At 34.2% G+C, this 20,526-nt stretch overlaps 1 protein-coding gene across 3 annotated transcripts in view; it reads right to left on the bottom strand.

Moving 5' to 3' along the window:
• LOC148949960 (uncharacterized) overlaps positions 1-20,526 on the bottom strand; it is an 82,844-nt gene that overhangs the window by 15,280 nt on the left and 47,038 nt on the right. The window contains exons 9-12 of one of the 3 annotated variants that reach the window (XM_089092030.1): positions 16,698-16,784; positions 11,442-11,541; positions 7,473-7,607; positions 122-235 (exon numbers count right to left, since the gene is read on the bottom strand). In XM_089092030.1, the coding sequence (XP_088948156.1) occupies positions 122-235; positions 7,473-7,607; positions 11,442-11,541; positions 16,698-16,784 (436 nt within the window). The remainder of the gene's footprint in view (positions 1-121; positions 236-7,472; positions 7,608-11,441; positions 11,542-16,697; positions 16,785-20,526) is intronic. The other 2 variants (XM_089092031.1, XM_089092032.1) reach the window with 2 other exon arrangements.

The raw sequence follows: 20,526 nt of genomic DNA, 5'->3' as shown, positions 1-20,526 counted from the left end.
CTTGAATATGGTAAGTGCCATACCCGTAAGCGAGTATGATTTCCTTTCAACAGTTTAATGTTGAAGATTTGATCCCACAATAGATGAAGTTAAATATAAGCAATTAAAAGACAAACTTTACCTGAAATTTCAAATCCTTATACTGAGCTTCTAGACTTTCAGTTGGCTTTTCTTCATCTACATTTCCATCATTAGTGTCAATTTGAGATTCAGTCACATTTTGAACATCACCTTTCTATAAAGAAAAATCGTAATTAATGCAAAAAAAAGAAAACATGGCAAATGAAGTTTTCTCTATTGCTATGGCACCATATAACGCCCTGGTCACATTACAGTACACACCTTTTTTTTATCAAGTCAAAGTAATTATTTTATTTGTGTTCAAACTGTCAGTTGAAATTGAAACTAGTAAATATTTTATAGCGTTTGGATCGGTTGCAGCTTGATCAAGTGGTATCCCACTGCTCTGTACATGGTATTATTAATGCATTTGAAAATGTCTTTTTGAAATGAAGAATGCGAAGATTTTTTTTATTTAGAGCAGCTAAAGAAGAATTAATATGAAAAAAACCCTCATGTCGTCTGTGTCCGAATTTTATTCGGATTTTTTTTTTTTTTCCGTAGGGGAACGGAGTTTTGGTACTTGTGTATTGTGGACAACTCACTCAAGTTTACGCTGTGTAAAGCTCGAGAACAAGCCGGTTTCTTCGTTAGTTTTTTTTTGTGACAGAATATATGGGAATTCTATAATTTGGGCTTTATATTTGCACATAAGGGGGAGGGGGTCCTGATCTAACCTTAAATGGAGGAGAGGGAGGGATCCTTCAAGTCTTGTCACCATTGCTTCTATCAGATATAAATAAAACCTAATGGGAATAGACAATAGCATATAGTCCCTATGTTTTTTTTTCAGAAGTAAGAGCCAATACACCGTCGTTGGGTAACAAGGGAGAGGAGGGAATGGTAAATTTATTTATTCAGGACATCCATCAAAATGGTGTTTTGCTCAAACAATTTGGTCGATAGTGAGGGAGTGATTTGTACACTGTACCTTTCCCGGGTCGACGAAGTCAGGTGAAACTTAGATGAAAGACTTTATGTGCCAGTTATGCTTGTTCAGATCAAGAATATATTCGACTTCTGTGGGGGAAAACGAAAGAGGAGGGGGGGGGTGGATCAGCTCGTCATAAGCAGACCTGTAAGGAGAGAGCGTCAGATCCCAGCCAAACTTGGTGGCAAGCAATAGTTAGGGTTGTAGTTATGGTATGTACCTGATCCTCTGCGGGAGAAGGTGGAAATCAACATAATTTTTGTCCAGCCTAATTACTAGGCAGGCTGGAAAAATTTAATACACCCTGGCCAAAAGCTACAAAAAATGAGTAGGCACGTAAAAATCAGTGCGGATTTTGCAAGGGGAGAGGGTGCACTGACCAGATCTTCACTCTTCGTCTTATTCTACAACAATGTTAAATCTGCAACCTCCTTATAATTAACATGTTTCTGGATTTGTTACTACTTTCAACTCTGTAACCCGTGAAACCCTTGGGCAAATTATGGTAGAAGATGGTGTGCCGGTTGAATTTCTAGAGCTGCTGAAGACCTACTATGAGCAATGGAATTCTACTGTAAGAACGCTGGGTGAACAAAATGAGCCCTTCAATGTGGATAGTGGTGTCAAACAAGGCTTTATTGTTTCCTCCGTTTTGTTTAACTACCGTATAGATTGGATTCTAGAAAGAGCAGTTTATGGGATAGGGTATTAACGCGCCTGACTTGACCTGGACTATGCGGATGACACCGTTGCTCTTGCTGCTGATCCAGCAACTACCCAAGCAATGTTGAAAAATAGCATATTTTTCTCAGCTACTGGGTATGAAGATCGATACGGTTAAAACTAAAGCCATGGACCAAAATATACAGTCGGATTATCAGCTTGCGCTTTACAGACAAGAGTTGGAAAACGTGGACAGCTTCACTTATCTTGGCTCGCTAATAGACTCTCATGGAGGCTGTGACCTTGACTTACAGAACAGAACAAACAAAGCCCAAGCCAATTCTCTCAACTCCATCGCCATTTGTGGAACCGACAGGAGATCCGTTTGAAGACCAAAATTTGTGTCTATAAAGCGGCTGCTAGATCTGTTCTCTTCTATGCAGTTGAGACTTGGCCACTGAAGGCGCTTTATTTCCATGATATGGAAGTCTTTGACCACCACTGTACAGATAATCCTGTAGATTCGGTACTCATACAGAATCTAAAATGATGATGTGCGGCACCACTGCTGTAACATCTAGCCCACAGCCACAATTGTCAAAGAGAGAAGATTGCGTTGTATTGGCGATGTCCCGAGAAGACCTAATGACCGCATGATGAAGTAGCTGTCTCTAGCTGCTAATTTGCTAGATTGGCGCAGACATCCTGGCGGTCAATTGAAGAATTGGTGGCCAACTGTCAAGAACGATTTCAATAATATTGGAGGATTTCGGAAGTTTGGCCGAAAGTGAGAGAGCTATTGGCTCCGGTTTGCTGAAGAGCTGGCACAAAATCACGACAAATGGGAGTCAGCCATACAAAGTATCTAGGTGCCGGGCGCCATATTTGGTCCCGCAGCAAGTACAAGTAAGCACAAAAGCTACATTTACGATTTCAGATATCTGTGCTCGACCCAACCTTTTGTGAGGGAAGGGCTAAATAAATTGGTCGGCAGCCCTTTAAATAAAAACGGTCAGTTTTAGCTTAAAAAAAAAACACTTAAAAACCGACTTTTGCTCGATCCTTTTGCCGACCTTTGTGAGGGAAGGGCTAGGTTCTTATCATCCACTCCCCTAAGGAAGGCAATTTGGATATCAAATAAATTTGGTAGAAATTATCAGCTACGAACTTTACTCCACCTTCAGATGGTTCAAGCCCAATCCTAAGGAAGTTGTTGCCTGTATTTCCTCGCAATAATGACCATCGCAATTGCAACGCTGCGACCCTTGTTCCACGTTGAGAGCGTTCAAGTCCAATCTAAAAGAAGTTTTCACCTGTATTGCCTCGCAATAGTGATCATTGGATCATCAATTCTGCAACGCTACGATCTACGATCTTTATTCTATGTTCAGAGGGTTTAAGTCCAATCCGAAGGAAGTTGCCGCTTGTATTACCTCGCAATAGTGATCATTGGACTATCGCTGTTGCAACACTTCAAATAACCAAAGAGGTCTGCTCTTTGCTTCAAGCACATGATCAAAATTGCCTCCCAAAGGTTCAGTTATACACATAAAATAACGAAGTTAGTCGAGGGCAGGATGGGTTGATGAAGTCAAAAAACAAAAAAAAACTAAAAATTGGAACGGCACCTGCTACCCCACCAAATCTAGCTTAACTCCCTTGCAGCGAATAATTACAGAACACTTTAAACTTATCAGTCGTTGATCGAACCGACATTTTTTTTTCAAAATCTAGGAAATTACGAATGAATCCTCAAAATAAAATGTCGCTCTTTTGGCTCCATCAATGGCTCTGGAGGTTCTTCATCCTTCATAGCTATTTGAATGGTTAATAGATAATTTATGATTCAGATGGACAAAAAGTTAAAGCAAACCACCACTCAAAGAGGCAAAGTATGATATTCATCCCTGAAAAGTATTACTTATTTAATAGCCATGCAAAACATAAACTGTATACAATTATAAAACACGAAAGCAAGGAAATTTAGCTAAACAGCATATTTAGCCAAAAGAAAGCTACTGGAAGTCCGGGTTTGGCAAATATTAAAAGCCTTCATTTAGCAAATAATTAAGGTTTATGTTCACTCCAAACAAGTAATTTTGCGAGAAGCCTAAAGCTTAAATTTTTCATTGAAGAAGGATCGAAATTTACTAAAAAACTAGGAAAATTGTCCTCTTTTCAACAGTTTTCAACAGATGTTCAATGCATTTTCCATCTAAAAAATTATGTCCATCAGATAAAAAAAACATAGTTCGATAGATCGACAGAGCTCAATCTCAGCTATGCAATAATAGAAAAATCGCCACCTTTCGTTGCTATATTAAAACCTTAGGAGAGCAGATAAATCAGACGCCAAAAATTACACCAGGAACATAAACCTTAACACCTGAATCTACAAAAATCAAATACTATAAAAGTTTTTGTGACAAAACTACTAAAATTTTGAAAATCTGTTAACATAATTAAATAATTGGATGCTACCCTTTTCACATGAATTCCTTTTAAAATTTACTTTAAAAAAACTATGCAATATTAAAAAAATAAAGAAAAACAAAATATGTTTTGGGTACCAGTGTGCTAAAACCAAGGATCCAGGATTTTTTTTCGGGGGGGGGGGGGGGGTTACTGATTTTTGACCCAGTTTTCGACTAATTTTACTGATTTTTACCTAGGTTTTACTAATTTTCGACTTATTTTCGACTCGGTCAAAAATTTCGGGGGGGGGGGGTCAAACCCGGTAAACCCCCCCCCCGGGATACGGCCTTGGCTAAAACAAAGTGCAAGATTTGTAAATCTGGCAATATGGAACCTATTACTCAGAATTGAATTTGTCAGAGAAGTTCAAATATTGTGTAGAAAAAAAATTCAGTAGTCTTTAAATATTCTAAAAATTCTGCAGTCAAGTGTTGGGATTTTTGCAAAAAATTCCTTACAAAATGGTCGGAAAAAAGCATGGGTGAGACATGACTCTTTACCAAAATAACACTAGTATATCACCTCTGATTAAAATTATTTTTATCTTAAAATTATAATTTCCCTTCACTTGTTTTCCGGATATTTTGCATCATTCATATAAGGTTAGTGTTCAATTAACTACAATTCACATTACTTTAGAATAAAAAAAAAATGGAAGTTGAAACTTCTAGTACCCTATTTTAAGCAACAAAAGAATTGTGGCACAGAAAAGTACCTTTTTTAATCACTTTATGTCACAAAATCCAAATTTGGGTCTGAATTAGGGATGAGAAACAAAAATAGATAAATTTGAAATAATAATAAAAAAAACTATCACATAGAAAATGAACATTTCATAAGAAAAGCATTACAGATGTTTTACCAATTTTAAGCGCGTTTTAAATGCCATGTAAGAAAAAATAAAAATAAAGGCGACAATATTTATAATTAAATTTCCTTATATGGTAGCCCACCGATCATTTTCATTCTACAACAGTTTTAAAATAATCTGCCCTTTTAAATTTATCCATAACAAGGTGTTAATATAAGACGATCCCGTCGATTCGCATTGAAAAAAAAAAAAAGTTCCAGTACCCTATTTTAAGAAACAAAAAACAGATTTTGGCAGAGCAACGTATCTTCTTTGGTCATGTTTTGTCACAAAGTATAGATTTTGGTCACGTTGTGTCATAAAATTTTGATCTGTATAGAGTGAAAAAAAAACTCTTATAACTTGAAACAAAAAATCGAAAAACTAGCATTTAGAAAACTAAAATTTAACAAGGAAAGCATTATAGATATTTTACCAATTTCACTACGTTTTAAATGTCATGTAAAAAAAAAAAAAAAAAAAAAAAAAAAAAAAAAAAAAAAAAAAACCAATAGGACATTAAACAAAGAAAAATAAAAGAAAATTTGCTCTCCATCATATTCAATATTTAATCCTTTTGGGACATTTTAACGGAATTTGATAGTCGAATGTTGCTATTTTAGTTGTATATCTTTATGTCGTGTCTGATTTGTTTTCCTTCTTTTTCTTTTAGTGCACTCCATCGTTTTCTTTTTTCTTGTTGTTAGATGGGCAATAAAGAACACTCATTCATTCATTCAAAAAGTTTAAACACTATTGAGAAAAAAGAAAGAAAATGGAAAGCCACAGATATTTTTGGGTACCAGTCAGGCTAAAATAAAAGTACAAGATTTGTGATATTGGACTAAAACAAAAACACAAAACAAACAAACAAAGAATGTGTCATCTTTGGATAAGAATACAGTATAACATCATATCGTCAGTCGGTTATCGAAAGGTCGTATCTGCATAATTGTAAATTTTCAAAAGAGCAAACAAAACCCTCAATTTTTGTTTAAATTTCCCCTCTGATAATTGTAAAACAAAAACAGATTGATATTCATTGACTTTACATGTCAATCTGTTTTTGTTTTATGGTTACCGAAGGGGAAATAAAAAGTTGTGAGGCTTTCTTTTTGCTGTTTTGAACATTTACAATTATGGAGATATGACCTTTTGATACACGACTGACGATATTAATACTAAATATAATAATAATTGAATACTTTAATCTATTAATACTAGATGATTGATTTCATCGAAATCAATCATGATTGATTATCGAAATGATTTAATCATGTTCTCACGGAATTTTGTGCTGTTCAACTGTTTCTTTATAAACAATCTGCCCTTGCACTAAACAGAGCATTTCAGGCAACAGCAATAGTGATTACAGTCAATAGAAAAAATGCTGTCAATTGTTGTATTTGTTGTTAAAACAGTATGAAAGCACAAAAACAATCAAATTAAAAACAGTTTCTGCGATTTGTTTGCCATAAATAAATCACAGACGAAGATTTGCGAAGCATACATGTGCAGACAGCATGCACAGATGAAGCATGCGTAGACAACAATATGCAAATGGTCAACAATACGCCTTTTACAACAAGCAAGCATTAAAGCAGCTACCATTAGTAACATACATTGATGAACTCAAAATAAGTTCTTCCTAGGCCCCTTCAATTCAAATTCGTACATTAGAATCCCCTTAATCCGTTGAATTACAGGTTACAATTAGAACTGCAATAACATAAGTGATTTACAAACAGTATCATTTTGGTACCATCGTTTCTCAACCTAATAATTTTGACCCCAGAGGGGTTGCTGTCGGGCTGAAAAACCAAACGCTTTAATTCGACTCTATTAATGAATATACGTATTCGTAATGCTAGTTAGGAAAGGGTTGAAAGAGATGTGGAATTGACCTTAATTCATAAAGTTCATAGCTCCATGGAGTTAAAGCTAAGCGTGTTCCATAACTTATAGGCTCGCAGCACGATACTTTAAGTTTAAACATCTATAGTGATCAAGGCCGTATCCAGCCAGGAGGGCGGTATTACAGCGTTTGAACCCCCCCCCCCCCCCCAAAAAAAAAAAATTTGTCCGACTCGTAAAAACACAACGCAAAAGTTTAAAAACAAATTTTTAATGCATTTTTTAAAGTTTTTTATTTACCCCCCCCCCTGAACAGAAATCCTGGATGCGCCCTTGATGCACATACCAAAAGGTACCGCTTACTCCTAAATCAAATAATAAATTTGAAAACTTGAATAGATTTCTTTAAAAGAAAAAGAAAACATTTAAGTTACCCTTGATGACAGAGACTTTTTATCTTGTAAATTAAGTTCAGTTCGTGAGATTTATTTACTTTGCTATCCTAGATGAAGCATGCGCAGACAGTCCAGCAAATAGCCAACAATATACCTTTTACAAGCAAGCATTAAAGCGAACTACCGTTAGTAACATGCATTGAGGAACTTCAGGCGAATCAGCACCAAAAAAGCATGCAGTTATGGGGTGTGAGCGGCGTGAACCACCAGCAATAGTGCCTTCTGAAAGTCGCCCTTTACTTGACTCTTCTCTATCCTGCTGAAAATAGAGCAACTCATTGGAAAAGGAAAATTAATGAAGATTTAGTCAAATTTAAGCTTATTACTGATGGGTATTTTGGTACACCATTAAGTACTAGTTCCTTACACCGTCTTATCCGCTATTTCTCTTGTTTAGCTTCATTTCTTCGTGCTTTGTGTCTTTTGATGATGCTTGCCCTCTTGGTAATTTTTGTATTTCAGATGATTGTGTTTCGTTCTTTCTTATTTATCCTGCTTTTATAAAATAATGGGTAGCAATAAATTATTTATTATATAAATTATTTTGATCATGATATACTAGTTCAAAAGCTATATAGTAGTGGTATACGTGGTGATTTTTTAAATGTCATAGTTAGTTTTCTTAGTGGAAGGACTCAGTGTGTTGTGATGGATGGAGTTACATCTAAAAATTGAATATATTTCGATTGGAGTACCCCAGGGTTCCGTTTTGGGCCCTTTGTTGTTTTTGGTTTATATTAATGACCTTTGTAGAGCTTCAAATAATGTGTCTTGTTCTTTAGACCTTGATACTTACGGTACAAAAGGAATTCTACCATGTTTTGCTGATGATGCCCATTTCACCGTAGCTGCTAGAACTGAAAATGAGTTGATGACTATATTGAAACAAGGTATTTCTTCGATTGAAAAGTGGATGCGAGAAAATAAATTGAAACTGAATCACAATAAGTCGAATTTTTTTATTTATGGTAGAATTACTGGACATTATCCATGGATTAATAATATAGAAGTAGATCACCATACTATTGTAAGATCTACTAGTACTAGATACCTTGGTGTTATAATTGATGAAAGCCTTAGTTTTAAAGACCATATTGCATCTGTTAACAGCAAATTGTCTCGTAATATTGGTATTATGCGTAAACTTAGGTATCGTTTTCCGTGTGAAATTCTGAGAATGTTGTATTTTTCTATGGTTCACCCATATCTCATTTACTGTTGTATGGTTTGGTCGAAAACATTCGTAACTCACCTCCATCCGCTCTGCGTAACACAGAATATGGCAATTAGAGTTCTTTATGGTAATCAAATTGACCTATCTGTATCGGTGAGGCATCTTTACCACGAGTATAAAATTCTACCGTTGGCAGGAATATGTGTATTCTATAATGCTCTGTTTATGTTTAAATATTTAGCTTCGGAGTTACCATCATGTTTTTCAGGAATGTTTAGTCTTGCGTCTACTATTCACGATCATTTGACACGATCTTCTCAGTTGGTGCGAAGACCAGCTATGGTCACGTCTAGGTCTAGGTTTTCAATTCGCCATGTTGTTCCGTTAGTTTGGGAGAGTTTGTCAGAGGATTTGAGGAATGTTGGGGGTTTGCAGGATTTTCGTAAGTCGCTAAAGAACCATTGTTTTGATGTGTATATTTTGAATGGATTATTCCACGCCACTTAAGTTTTGTTTTTGAGGAGGGTTTAGTTGCAGCTGAATATGATTATAATTATTTTAATTTTTTTGGGTGTTGTTTGGAGGTTCGTTGGTTTTTGGGTCCGGTAAGTTGAGCTCTAATTATGTTTTTTTTTTTTTTTCTATTTCTTTTTTTTTCTTTTTTTTTTCTTTTTTCTTTTTTGGTTTCTTGGTTTTTTGATTTATTAGGTGGGTTTTCTCCCGCACAAGCATTGCTTCAGGGAATCGATGATGTATATATTTTTTTTTTTTTTTTTAATAAACCCATTGTTACTTATTTATTATTATTAAATTATTTATTATATATAGCAATAAATTAAAAATTATTTTATTATCATCGTTTGTTTATTTACTTTTTAATGCAATCTATTTTTTTACTTACAAAATTGAATTAATTTTGCCAAACTAATAGGAAAAGTTTGCTTGTAGTACTTAAATAATTTATGCACACCCAAAAATCACCATTAATGTTCATAATATCGTCAACGATTAATTAAAATTCAATCAAATCTAAGCTTATTACAATTGGATATTCTGATGCACCATTAAGTCCTGGTTCGTTTCATGATCTTATCCGCCATTTCTCATATTTATCCCCACTTTCTCGTGGTGTTTTGTCGTGAAGATTTTGATGGTTTTGTGTTTTTGATGATTTTTCTGTCTTTTGATAATTTTGTTCACTTTTAATTTACTCTCCTTTTGTAAAACAGTGGTAATAACAAATTATTATTATCATTTATTTTTATCCGTTTTTTAACACAATCTTTTGTCTTTTTTACTTACAAAATTGGGTCAATTTTGCCACACTATTAGGCACAGTTTGCTTGTAGTCATGGCCATATCCAGGGGGAGGGCCGGTACCGGGTCTGAACCCCCCCCCCCCCGCAGAAACTTTCACTATTAAAAACGCAAGAGAAACGCAGATAAACAGATTTTCGATGCGTTTTTAAAAAAAATTTTACCCCCACCAAACAAAAATTCTGAATACGCCCTTGCACGTAGTATAACACAATTATGCACATAAAAAATCACCATTATCATCTTTTATTTTTCCAATATGAGGCAATACTTTTTTAGATTTTTTTTTTTTTGCTAGGAGATCGTGAAGTATAGCCGCCCGCAAAGAGATGCTATACCTATGATCTGACTTTGAGGTGAAACCAAATATTAGGCTCAAAAACATACTCAGAACCCTCGGAATCGTTCCACGCCCAGAGTCCCAAAATTAGTCCTAGGAGAGTCACTAATTATAAAAGTTTAGAGTTAGGCCTGCTCACCCCTGAAGAGGAATGTGCGCCCCGTTGGTCATGCCGTTATATTTATCGCTAAGATAGAATAGCATAGAAAAGAAAATTTTCCGCTCGATGCATTGGTAAGGCGTGTCGTCATTACGGCTTTTTTCAGGCAAATTCGGCCGAAGAAAAAAGGTTCTTGTTCACCGAGTTTTCCGAAAAAAGCTTCTTCAAATGGGTCTGATTCGTCTTTTGAGCCTTACAAGGCACCAATGGAGAATGAAACTTCCAGGAAAATTATAAAAGCACGAGGAACTTGGCCTAAAAAAGCCATAATGAAGACGGAGCTACACTGAGATATTGACTCGTCACATATTACAGTACATGTCATTTATGAGGTTTACAGTCATTTTTAACTTAAATCTATTAGATGACTTTTACCGTATTTTGATCTCAACAACGCGTTTAAATAAAAATCTGTTTTTCTTACTATTTCATAGCCCTTTGCAAAAGTTCAGCCGTTTATATTTTGAGTTTTAATTTGTCTTCTTTTTAAACCATGTTAGTAAGCCAGACGTCAAACCGATTACCTGGCAAGCCAAACGCACAGGAGTTTTGATTGTCATTATTTTTATATCGAGAATCATTATATACAAATTAGTTAGCTTCCAATACAAAATTAATTAGCCCTAAATGGCCAAAATAAATTTTCCAATTTTAGTTACAAATTTTGAATAAATGTAAACTGAAAAAATAACATGCCGATTTGGCTTCTGAAAAGCTCATATTCAGCTGCTTTAAAAGTTTACGATTGCCGTTTCTCAACTATCCCGGGTAGGCAGGTCCTCTGTAGGACCTATGAGCGTGATAGAAGAGTGCATCAGACGGATCTCTTCCCAGAATGGGAGGCCATCTACCCAGCGGGCCACTTGAAGAACGATTGGAGGCTACTCACTGACATCCTGTATGCCTCTGGAGGCACCGAAGAAACTAAGTTTTGGTTTTTTTTTAGTTAAGCAGTATTTTTTTTTTATCTTACTACGAGTAGAATGGAGGAAATACGTAAAAGGGTGCAACTACCAGTAAAAAGGCGCAAATATCCTGAAAGCTTTTTTTGGTGGGACTAAAAAGCAGGTCTGCTCAAAGAGAAAAAAAGTAAGAAAAATACCGTTTTATCCTTTTTTCCAAGACTCAGACGCCTTTTCATCTCTTTGGCTTTATTAATAGGGGCTGCTGCTGCAAGAGGCCCAATCCGTTTGCTTTGATTCCTGAATTACAGAGAAGAAATACAAAATTATTTCAACAGTAACAGAACTCCAAAACTCAATTTTTTAAGAGAACTCCAAAACTCAATTTTTTAAGAGAACTCCAAAACTCAATTTTTAAGAGAACTCCAACACTCAATTTTTTAAGAAAACTCCAAAACTCAATTTTTTAAGAAAACTCCAAAACTCAATTTTTAAAGAAGACAATCAGATTTATATAAGTGATTATGGTAATTTTTCAGCCGGATTCTAATTAATGATAACTCACACCCGTCACGATCCTTTGATTAAGCTAGGTTTTGAAAATTCTTCGCTTAATTAGTTGAACATATAAAATAAATAATTATATTCCCAAGTCCTCATGATAACTTGACAAAAAGATATATAAGCACAAATTTTACCAGTTAAAATTTATTTAGTCAGTAAAATTTAGTTTCAATTTTTTGCATTTTATTGTTATTTTAAAATAAAAAAAACTACTGAAATTTAAAATTAATCTATTTTCAGTTAATTAATTTAGTTTATTATTTAAAAGAATATTTCAAAATTAAATTCTGGAATTTAAACACGAATTAAAACAAATTAAAAACAAATAAAAAATTGTTCAGATTTAAATTTAATTTCATTATGTAAAAGAATAATTTGGAATTTAATTTTAAATTAATCATAAGAACCACTGAGCATTTCAGTAGTTATATGTTCGTACATTGTTAAGATGTCAACATTTTTGTATGTTGTGCGAACCACTTGAGGAGCCAATCTAGGACTTTTTGGATTGAGCTAGGTTTTGACATGGGTTCTTCAGTGGGTTAAGTGAACATATAAAATACATAAAAACATGTTCAGTTCCCATAGTAATTTGGTGAAAAGATGTATAAACCCAAATTTTACCGATATAATTTTTTCAACCGGTATAGTCTAGTTTTTAAATTTTCAAATTTAATTTTAGTTTTTAACACTAAAGAAACTTCAAATTAGTTTATTTTTGTTAATTAATTTACTTCAATAATAGGAGCGCTGTTATTAATGTTAAAAGTAAATATCACTATCTAATAGTCTCTAGGGTTAGTTTAAAGCTGAAATTTCGGAAGGGTAACTACCTTACAGGAAGCTATGATGTTGGTACAGTCCAGAATGAAAATTTGAGAGAAACTTCTCATAAACGGTTGAATACTAAACGGAGAGTGTAAAATTTGAAAATGCGGAAAATGGATGAAATAATTGTAGGAAAATAATTTGTGAAGTTGCTGATGGCGTCTTAGGGAAGAAATTTAGAAACAAAGCCAGAAATATCAGTGAGAATGTTTTATGTTTAATAGAGAGGAGAAGGGGCTTGTACAAGAACTATTTGAGTGATAGATCATATGAAAAAAAGACGCATCTAAAGAAAATATGAATTAAGGTATAGAAAATACGAACTTTGTTAAAATATGAACTAAGGAGGTGTGAAGTGGAGGTCATGGATAAAATTGCCAGGAATCTGGAAAATGCAGCTAGACGGCATAATAGCAAATATTGTACTGGCATGTTAATAAATTGAGAGGGAGTAGCATCCTAGATGAAAGTGTGAGCAAAATGTATGAGCTTTTAGAGGTTTTGCGAGTTCAGGGTACTAGAATTGGTTAGAGAATTAATGTCAAGAAGATTAAGTCGCTACGGTGTCGATTAAGATTAAAGTCGCTAAACGGTCACTACGGTGTCGATTAAGATTAAGGCGCTAAACCCTACGTGTTTTTTCGATGTTTAAAAAAGTTTGGAAGTATAGGAAGATTGAAGATGAAATGACACTGGGTAACGAAAAGATCAATCAAGGTGACAGCTTCACTTACCTAGGTAGTATTATTAGTAAAGACGGCGGGTGTAGTGAAGATGTTAAAAGTAGAATAACCTAGACACAAGGTGTTTTTTTACAGTTTCAAGAATTTGGAAGTATAGGAAGATGAGTCTGTGAATCAAGATACAGAATATTGGAAGCTACAGCGATAACAGTGATCAAAACGGTTCTGATGCATGGACGCTCCGAAAAACGGAGGAAGATTTGTTTGATGTTTTCCAGATAAATCGTCTACAGATTGTTTTGAGCACTTGATTGACTGACCGTATTTCAAACAGTTCGCTGTACGAAAAGCGTGGTTCAATTCCGCTTTCTAGGGTTATAATGAGAGAAAGGTTAAGATGGCTAGGGAACGTTCTGTGGATGAAGGATGACAGATTGCCAAAGACTGTCTTTTTCCAGCCAACCATCTAATGCTAAACAGAAAGCAGGTCGTCATCTGTTGGGATGGGAGGATGTCGTGAGGAAAGGTTTAAGGGAAATAGGAGCTTCATGGGAGGGTGTAAAGAGGGAGGCTTAGAATAGATTGAGATGGAGGAGGAACGCGCATAGCTGTGTTGGTCTCACGCAGCTTGGTGCTGCGGTGAGTTGTTAGTAATATTAGTAATTAGTTAATCGAATAAATTATAAGATAAATTAAAATTAGTTTTCTAAATTGAATTAAAAAATTTAAACATCTACTGAGTATTGCAGTGGTAGAATATTGTTATCTTGTGTCGTTATGGTGTCAACGTAATTGTATGTTGTAAGAATCACCTGGGCATTTCAGTTTAAAGATGTACTTTCCGTGGTACAAGTTTGCAGCCGACTCTAAATAACAACATTCATAAACATATTGCAACAAAAAAACTAAACATTAATGAGCGTGGTAGTAGCTGAGTTAGGACAATTAAAAAGGAATTAAAGTTGTACCGGTTTATGTTGTTAAGTAATAAAATAAAGAAACGTTTTGCTAATAGGTTTATTTTTTGCAAATACAGTCATGGTTATACTACACAAGTTGAAAATATTTGGACGCCAATAGTATCACGTTCGGAGTTTTCTTTTCTTATTCAAGACCCAAAACCCTGATCTAAAGTTCCAAGTGATAATTAAAGCATCGCTAATCTTAATATTTCAAAAGAATCTAAAACAGTTGTATTATGCTAATTATGGTTATTACTTAATCTCCAGATCTTTTTTTCTTTTTTTCGATGATTTTGCTCAGTCATAGTTTGTATCAACGTGTTTCTTCATCTCCACGGGTGAATATACCCAGTTTTCCTGTTAAGACTGGATTTTAAAAGCTGAATAACTCAGCATGTTTTCTCTAGCTTTATTTTTATTTTGTTGTTTATTTATGCTGGAATTTCTAGAAATTGTTTTTATTTTATGCTGGAATTATGTACACACATAAATGAACTCTGGCTCAAACTATGACCTTTTTAAACTTATATGCTTAATACTTTAGGGCAGTCACTTAACTTTGACTATTTTCCTTTTAAAATGATCATTATTCACCTTCTCGACCTTCGAGAAGATCGAGAATGACTATTATTCACCTTGGCAATTCGAACTAGAATACACATAGAAGTCAAAGTCGATTGGAATTAGTAATACAAGTCGAATTCTAGGAATCAAATTCAGTATCCTGACTTTTCTGACAGTAATTTCTCCATGAACATAAATTATTTCGTATATGCGGGGGGCTGCTCCTTTCTCGACCTCCACTCTTTACGCTAAAGTTTGCATTTTTGTCATAATTCTTTAAGAAGATTGAGCCCCCCTTGTATATAGAACAATTTCTATTTGTTTTAAGTTTTAATGTTACTCCTTACTTTCAGTCGAAGAAAGTTGTTTTTCATTTAGTAGACTAACAGGATTAAATCATCATCACAAAACAGGAGCAGAACAAGAGGTAAAAAAAAAGTCGAAAGTTGGTTTTGAAAACCCTTAATTATAAAATATAATGATTTTTATATTAAAAACACTCCGCTTGCTAAATCCTTTAAATTGGTTACTTAAACCGCTGAACCACTAGAGATAGAACAAAAACTATTTTCTATATTGTGCAAACCGTTTCCATGCAATCCTTTTATTTTAATTTTTTTGTGGAGGGGGCAGTCTTTAAGAAACGACCCCGGAAGCTAACCAATGTCTTGTTCATTTCAGTCATTGGCTACTGCTTGACCTCTGACCTCTTGGCGCTTGACTCAAAGCCTCTGGTTTCTCTCTGCATTCATTTGGAAAGCAAAACTAATTATGCTGCAATAACTCCGCACTCATTTTCTCAAATATTGATTCAAATCTTTTAATTTTGTGACTCGTGAAATGACTCTAAAACGCGATATCTGAGAGACTTTATTTTTTTCACAATATAGAAATTATTTCGGTACTTCTGTAATATACCGAACACACTTAAGAAGTGAAGTCAGGTTAATCATTCTTACTTCATAGTATGCACAATAATCATAGTTAAAACATTTTGCATGCAGCCCCGCTATACTTACGCTTCTCAAAGCCTCTGATTTCTCTCTAAATTCATTGAAAACAAAACTAATTATGCTGCAATAACTCTGCACTCATTTTCTCAAATAATTATTAAAATCTTTTAATTTTGTGACTCGTGAAATTTTGATTTTTTTTATTTTTTTTTTGTAATTCATATGATGATTGTCGCATTTGAAATTATCTACAAACCAGTCTCACAAATTTGGGCACATGTCATAGTCACAATCAGTTATGTACCAGAGAGAAAAAGAATTTACTTATGAAAATGCTGAGGCACAAAAACGTTTCGTTCTTTTTACAGGATTAAAATTTCATATAAAAGAATCAATCATGTTTCGCGCTCTTTTTACTGGCTCAGAATTTTAGATGGCACCACTGGTAAATACAGCATTGGGTAGAAAGACAATTACTCTCGTTTCTTTTTGAAATATGTCAAACCTATTTGCAGCACGCCAAGGGCCAACTCATCCTATAATACAGAGAGGGCTAGGTACATACATAGCAATTGACCTGGGGGGGGGGCGATAAAGACATTGAAAAAATCGTCGTTATCATAAAAATTTCATAAAATTGAATTTATGAAAAAAACGTTAATACCAAGAGATTTCCAGGGACCTTGTCCAAAGGGCGGTCTGGTTAACAGGTACGCTTAGTGATTTTACAAACTTCTGTAATGGACCGTCAAGGTCGACGAACACAAAAAACGTGCACAATACGCAATTCATGGAGCCTGTACCAAAAATTAGGCCCAGAAAGAAAATTAATCTAAGGAGCTGAAATAAAAACTATAAACTTTGTTACATATTGGAATATACTTTTTTATAAACAGTCTTACCTCAATGCAAGCCTTTTTGGAGTGAAGAACTTCTTTGATTTTTTACATTCTCCTGCAGCAAAACCCAACGCTTGCTTCACAGATGGACTGAAATGACAGTGTATATTTTGAACAGAATCCAAAATTAATGTAAAAAAGGGCACCACCTTCGATCATTTCGGAGTAAATACTAAGTCAAATTGTAATCATTTTAAAATATTCAAATAATTCTCATAAGGACTCAGTTTTGGAAAATAACTAAACAAAATAAACGGAGGGGTTTCGTATCTAAGAGGAACAACTTCAGTTTGTATGCCGTGCTGTTTATTTCTGCATCATTTTTATCTGTTCTTTTTCTTTATTTCTTTTTATTCTCTTTTCAGCCTTCATTTTTTTTTTTTTTTACAATTTTACAATGGGACATCTATGCCACAGTCCTGATACCCAAAGATAGTTCAAACAATATTTATCATTATATTCATGACCTAAGCTGGATGGGATATTTTCAGTAGTTGCTGAAGTTCTAGAAATATCTAATACCCGTTCACAGCAAAGAGAGCCACTTAATCCATTTGTCCCGGCTTCGATTTAGTATGCTAATTTTTCGTACTGAAAATTCAAAAAAAAATATTTTCCAGTTGAAATTAACTTTACAAGATTCACTGACTCTGCATATGAAGAAAGAAAGAAATTTAAAATTAAGTCAAACAAAGGTAATTTATTAGGACAAAAGAAAGTTTAAGACTATGCAAGCGAAAAGAGTGATTAAAAAATTGAATTAATTGATGACACCACGTTGTTAGTAGAATTAATTTAGCTAAACAATATTCAACTCGACTTTAATGTGTGGCAAAAACAACCTGGGGACTAAAACCTTTTGCATTGAGGAAACTGTACAGGTCGGTTGTGGAAAGTACAATTTTATATGCTGTTCCAGTTTGGATCGCTGCTCTTAAGAAAAAACATATTCTGAGAAAACTATAATCAGCTCAAAGAATTTCGATGGTGGCAATCTTCAAATCTTTTTGAAGTGCACAGTCAGAAGTAATAACAGCAATTTCTGGTGTGTTACCTATTCATATTAGAGCGTTTGAACTGGCTGCATTAAGATATGCTCGCAAAGACCACCCTCAAAATTGGCTGATGTTTAATCCACCTTCTTTCCCTTTAGTTCAAAGATCATCTTTTCATAGTATTTTACAGATGAAGTTCTTTCTGAACTGTTTGGACAAAGTATTTTTGATAATAATTTTATTTTAAACCACCAGTTTCTAAAACCTAAGTTATACTAAATGTGGTATAGTGATTTTCAAAATTCAATTAGCTATTGGCCGAGCCGTTTCTTTTCGATTACAGATGACTTAATTGCTGCTTCTTCTTTTGAGCCAAAATACTAGTTGACACAATTTATTACCAGCCATTGTCTTCTTAATAGTTTCCTGCATAAAATTGGTAAAGTTCCTTCTAGCTTGTGTCATTGTTGCCAAATTCCTGAAACTTGCAGCAATCTTTTATTTGAGTGTCCTTTATATTATACCAAGAGAATGTCATTGTGTTTATCCCATCTAAGTTTTATCTTTCCTTTTAGTCTAAATCTAGTAGTGAGTATTGAGTACATTAGAAACCACGTTATTGTTTTTTTTTTAAGAACTAGGAGATTAGAAATTTTGTAGTTGGTGATCATTGGTTTGTGATCATTTTCTCTTCATTTGAGATTTTAAGATTAGATTAGTGTTTTTTTTCTTTTTTTGAGACTTTAAGATTAGATTTGTAGTTTCTTGTGTTTTTTTGTTTTTAGTTTTAGTTAGCATATAGAGTGAAATACCTTGTTTGGTTTACTCACAAATAAATACTTACTTACTTGAATACCAAGTGTTACGCTGAAATAACGGCATTTATAGTAAATTCCCACTTTTCAGTCACTTTTTTTCAATAATATTTAATCAAACCCGTATAGCAAGCCAAAAAAAAGAAAAAAAACGAAAAAAAAGGAAAAGACTCAGCACTGTACTTTATGGTCATTGGACAGAAATGCCTTCATTCTGACTTTCACCATTGCAGTATTCCTCTCTTCCAAGCAGTTTAGCAATTAAAACCATACTACACTAACTCGAAAGAGCACCAATAGACAATAAATAAAAGTTCAAATAGGGATAAATCCTTTTAATAGACAGTGATGATGATAACAGTGATAGAAATTCACAAAAATACCAGATATTTCGGTCACATATGCAGTGACCGTCGTCAGCAGTAAAACTAAACAGTTTAGTTTTACTACTGATGACGGTCACTGCATATTTGAACGAAATATCTGGTATTTTTTGTAAATTTTATCACGGTTTGTGAAAATCACTTTCTATCAAACGGATTTTATCCCGATTTGAACTTTTATTTATCGTCATGGAAAGGCAGTGTGGTCTTCGAAATTATGTACCAATAGGGTTTTACTTTAAAGTAAAGGATTTCATTTCGATAGTATAGAAATACCATAGTTCCTTTACACAGTATTTTTCGTCATTTTAGCCATTGATTTTATTACTTGACGTTTACGATATGTCTTATTGCATTGACCTTGAAAAGGTACTTTCTACTTTCAATTTTTATGCCTCCTTGAGTTATATAATTCATTTCCTTTTATTCTGTTCTATTGTATATTCTATAATATCCCAAAAAGCGCCACAATTTTTGTCTCCAGCCCTTGTAACAAATTAGCTACTCCTTAACGTCACAATACTTGACAAATAATCTAGCACCCACTTAAGGAAGTGTCCACTTTCCGCCAACTGGTGTATATCTCTGAACGCCACATGCGCCGCACAGTGCTGCCAGGTTTGGCACAATTTCCTCCATCATTGGCAGAGTTTACACCATTTGTACCGCACAGTTCTGGGACGTTTGGTGCAGTTTCTGCCACCTCTACTGCACAGTTCTGCCATGTTTGGCACAGTTTCCGCCATGCTTGGCACACTTCACTTTTTATTTCACTATATTTTTAGCTCTTCAGGTTAGATTTCCTTCTTTAATTTTTTTTTCCCGTACAAAAATCTTCAGACATAAAGCAGAAATATTCAGGCATTTCTTACTGTCTCAATTCAAAAAATTACATGTTATTTAACATATTTAAATATTTTCCTTTTATTTATAGCTGGGTGGTGTAGTCTCAGAAAATATTGATGCACAGGAGTAAATAGTTGTACCGATAAAAGGTAATAACACAGTCAAACTCTGTTTACAAAAAAAAATAAAATAAAACAATCAAATTCTTGTTTCTTTCTTCCAACTTTATTAAGCGCTCGTTTACAGCCGCCTCTAAATTAAAATCAAGTTTCATTTGTTTCCCGGTGAATTTTTTTTAAGTTATTTTTTAATGTATTTTCTCCATGCGATCCACAATTTCTAAAAGAAATGGTTGCACAAAGTTCAAACAAATCAGTCAAACAAATTCAGATTCCAAAGCACTTTCAATGCAGCATTACATGTAATGTTATAAACACTGAAAATTCAATTTTTCCAACAGTTCGTGGTAACGAACTGTGAATAAGGAGGGACCCGGCTCAATAGTAACCGAAACTCTAAAACAGAATTTAATACCAATAGACATATCAAAAGAATCGGAGTTTTATGCTTATTTCAAATAAATAAGTTTCATCAAGTTTAGTCTTACACATCAAAAGTTACGATTCTGAAAAAAATTACCTTATTTTCGAAAAAGTGGAGAAACACCCCCCCCCCCCCAAAAGTGATAGAATCTTAATGAAAATTGCACCATCAGATTCAGTGTATCAGAAAACTCTACTGTAGAGGTTTCAAGCTTCTATCTGCAAAAATGTGGAATATTGTATTTTTCACC

Source organism: Artemia sp. Qi Xiang Cuo, chromosome 7 (assembly GCF_049724085.1).
Source record: "Artemia sp. Qi Xiang Cuo chromosome 7, ASM4972408v1, whole genome shotgun sequence".
In the NCBI taxonomy this organism is placed as follows: domain Eukaryota; kingdom Metazoa; phylum Arthropoda; class Branchiopoda; order Anostraca; family Artemiidae; genus Artemia; species Artemia sp. Qi Xiang Cuo.
Note: the sequence above shows the minus strand (reverse complement) of the source record. Positions and strands in the feature narration are given on the sequence as shown.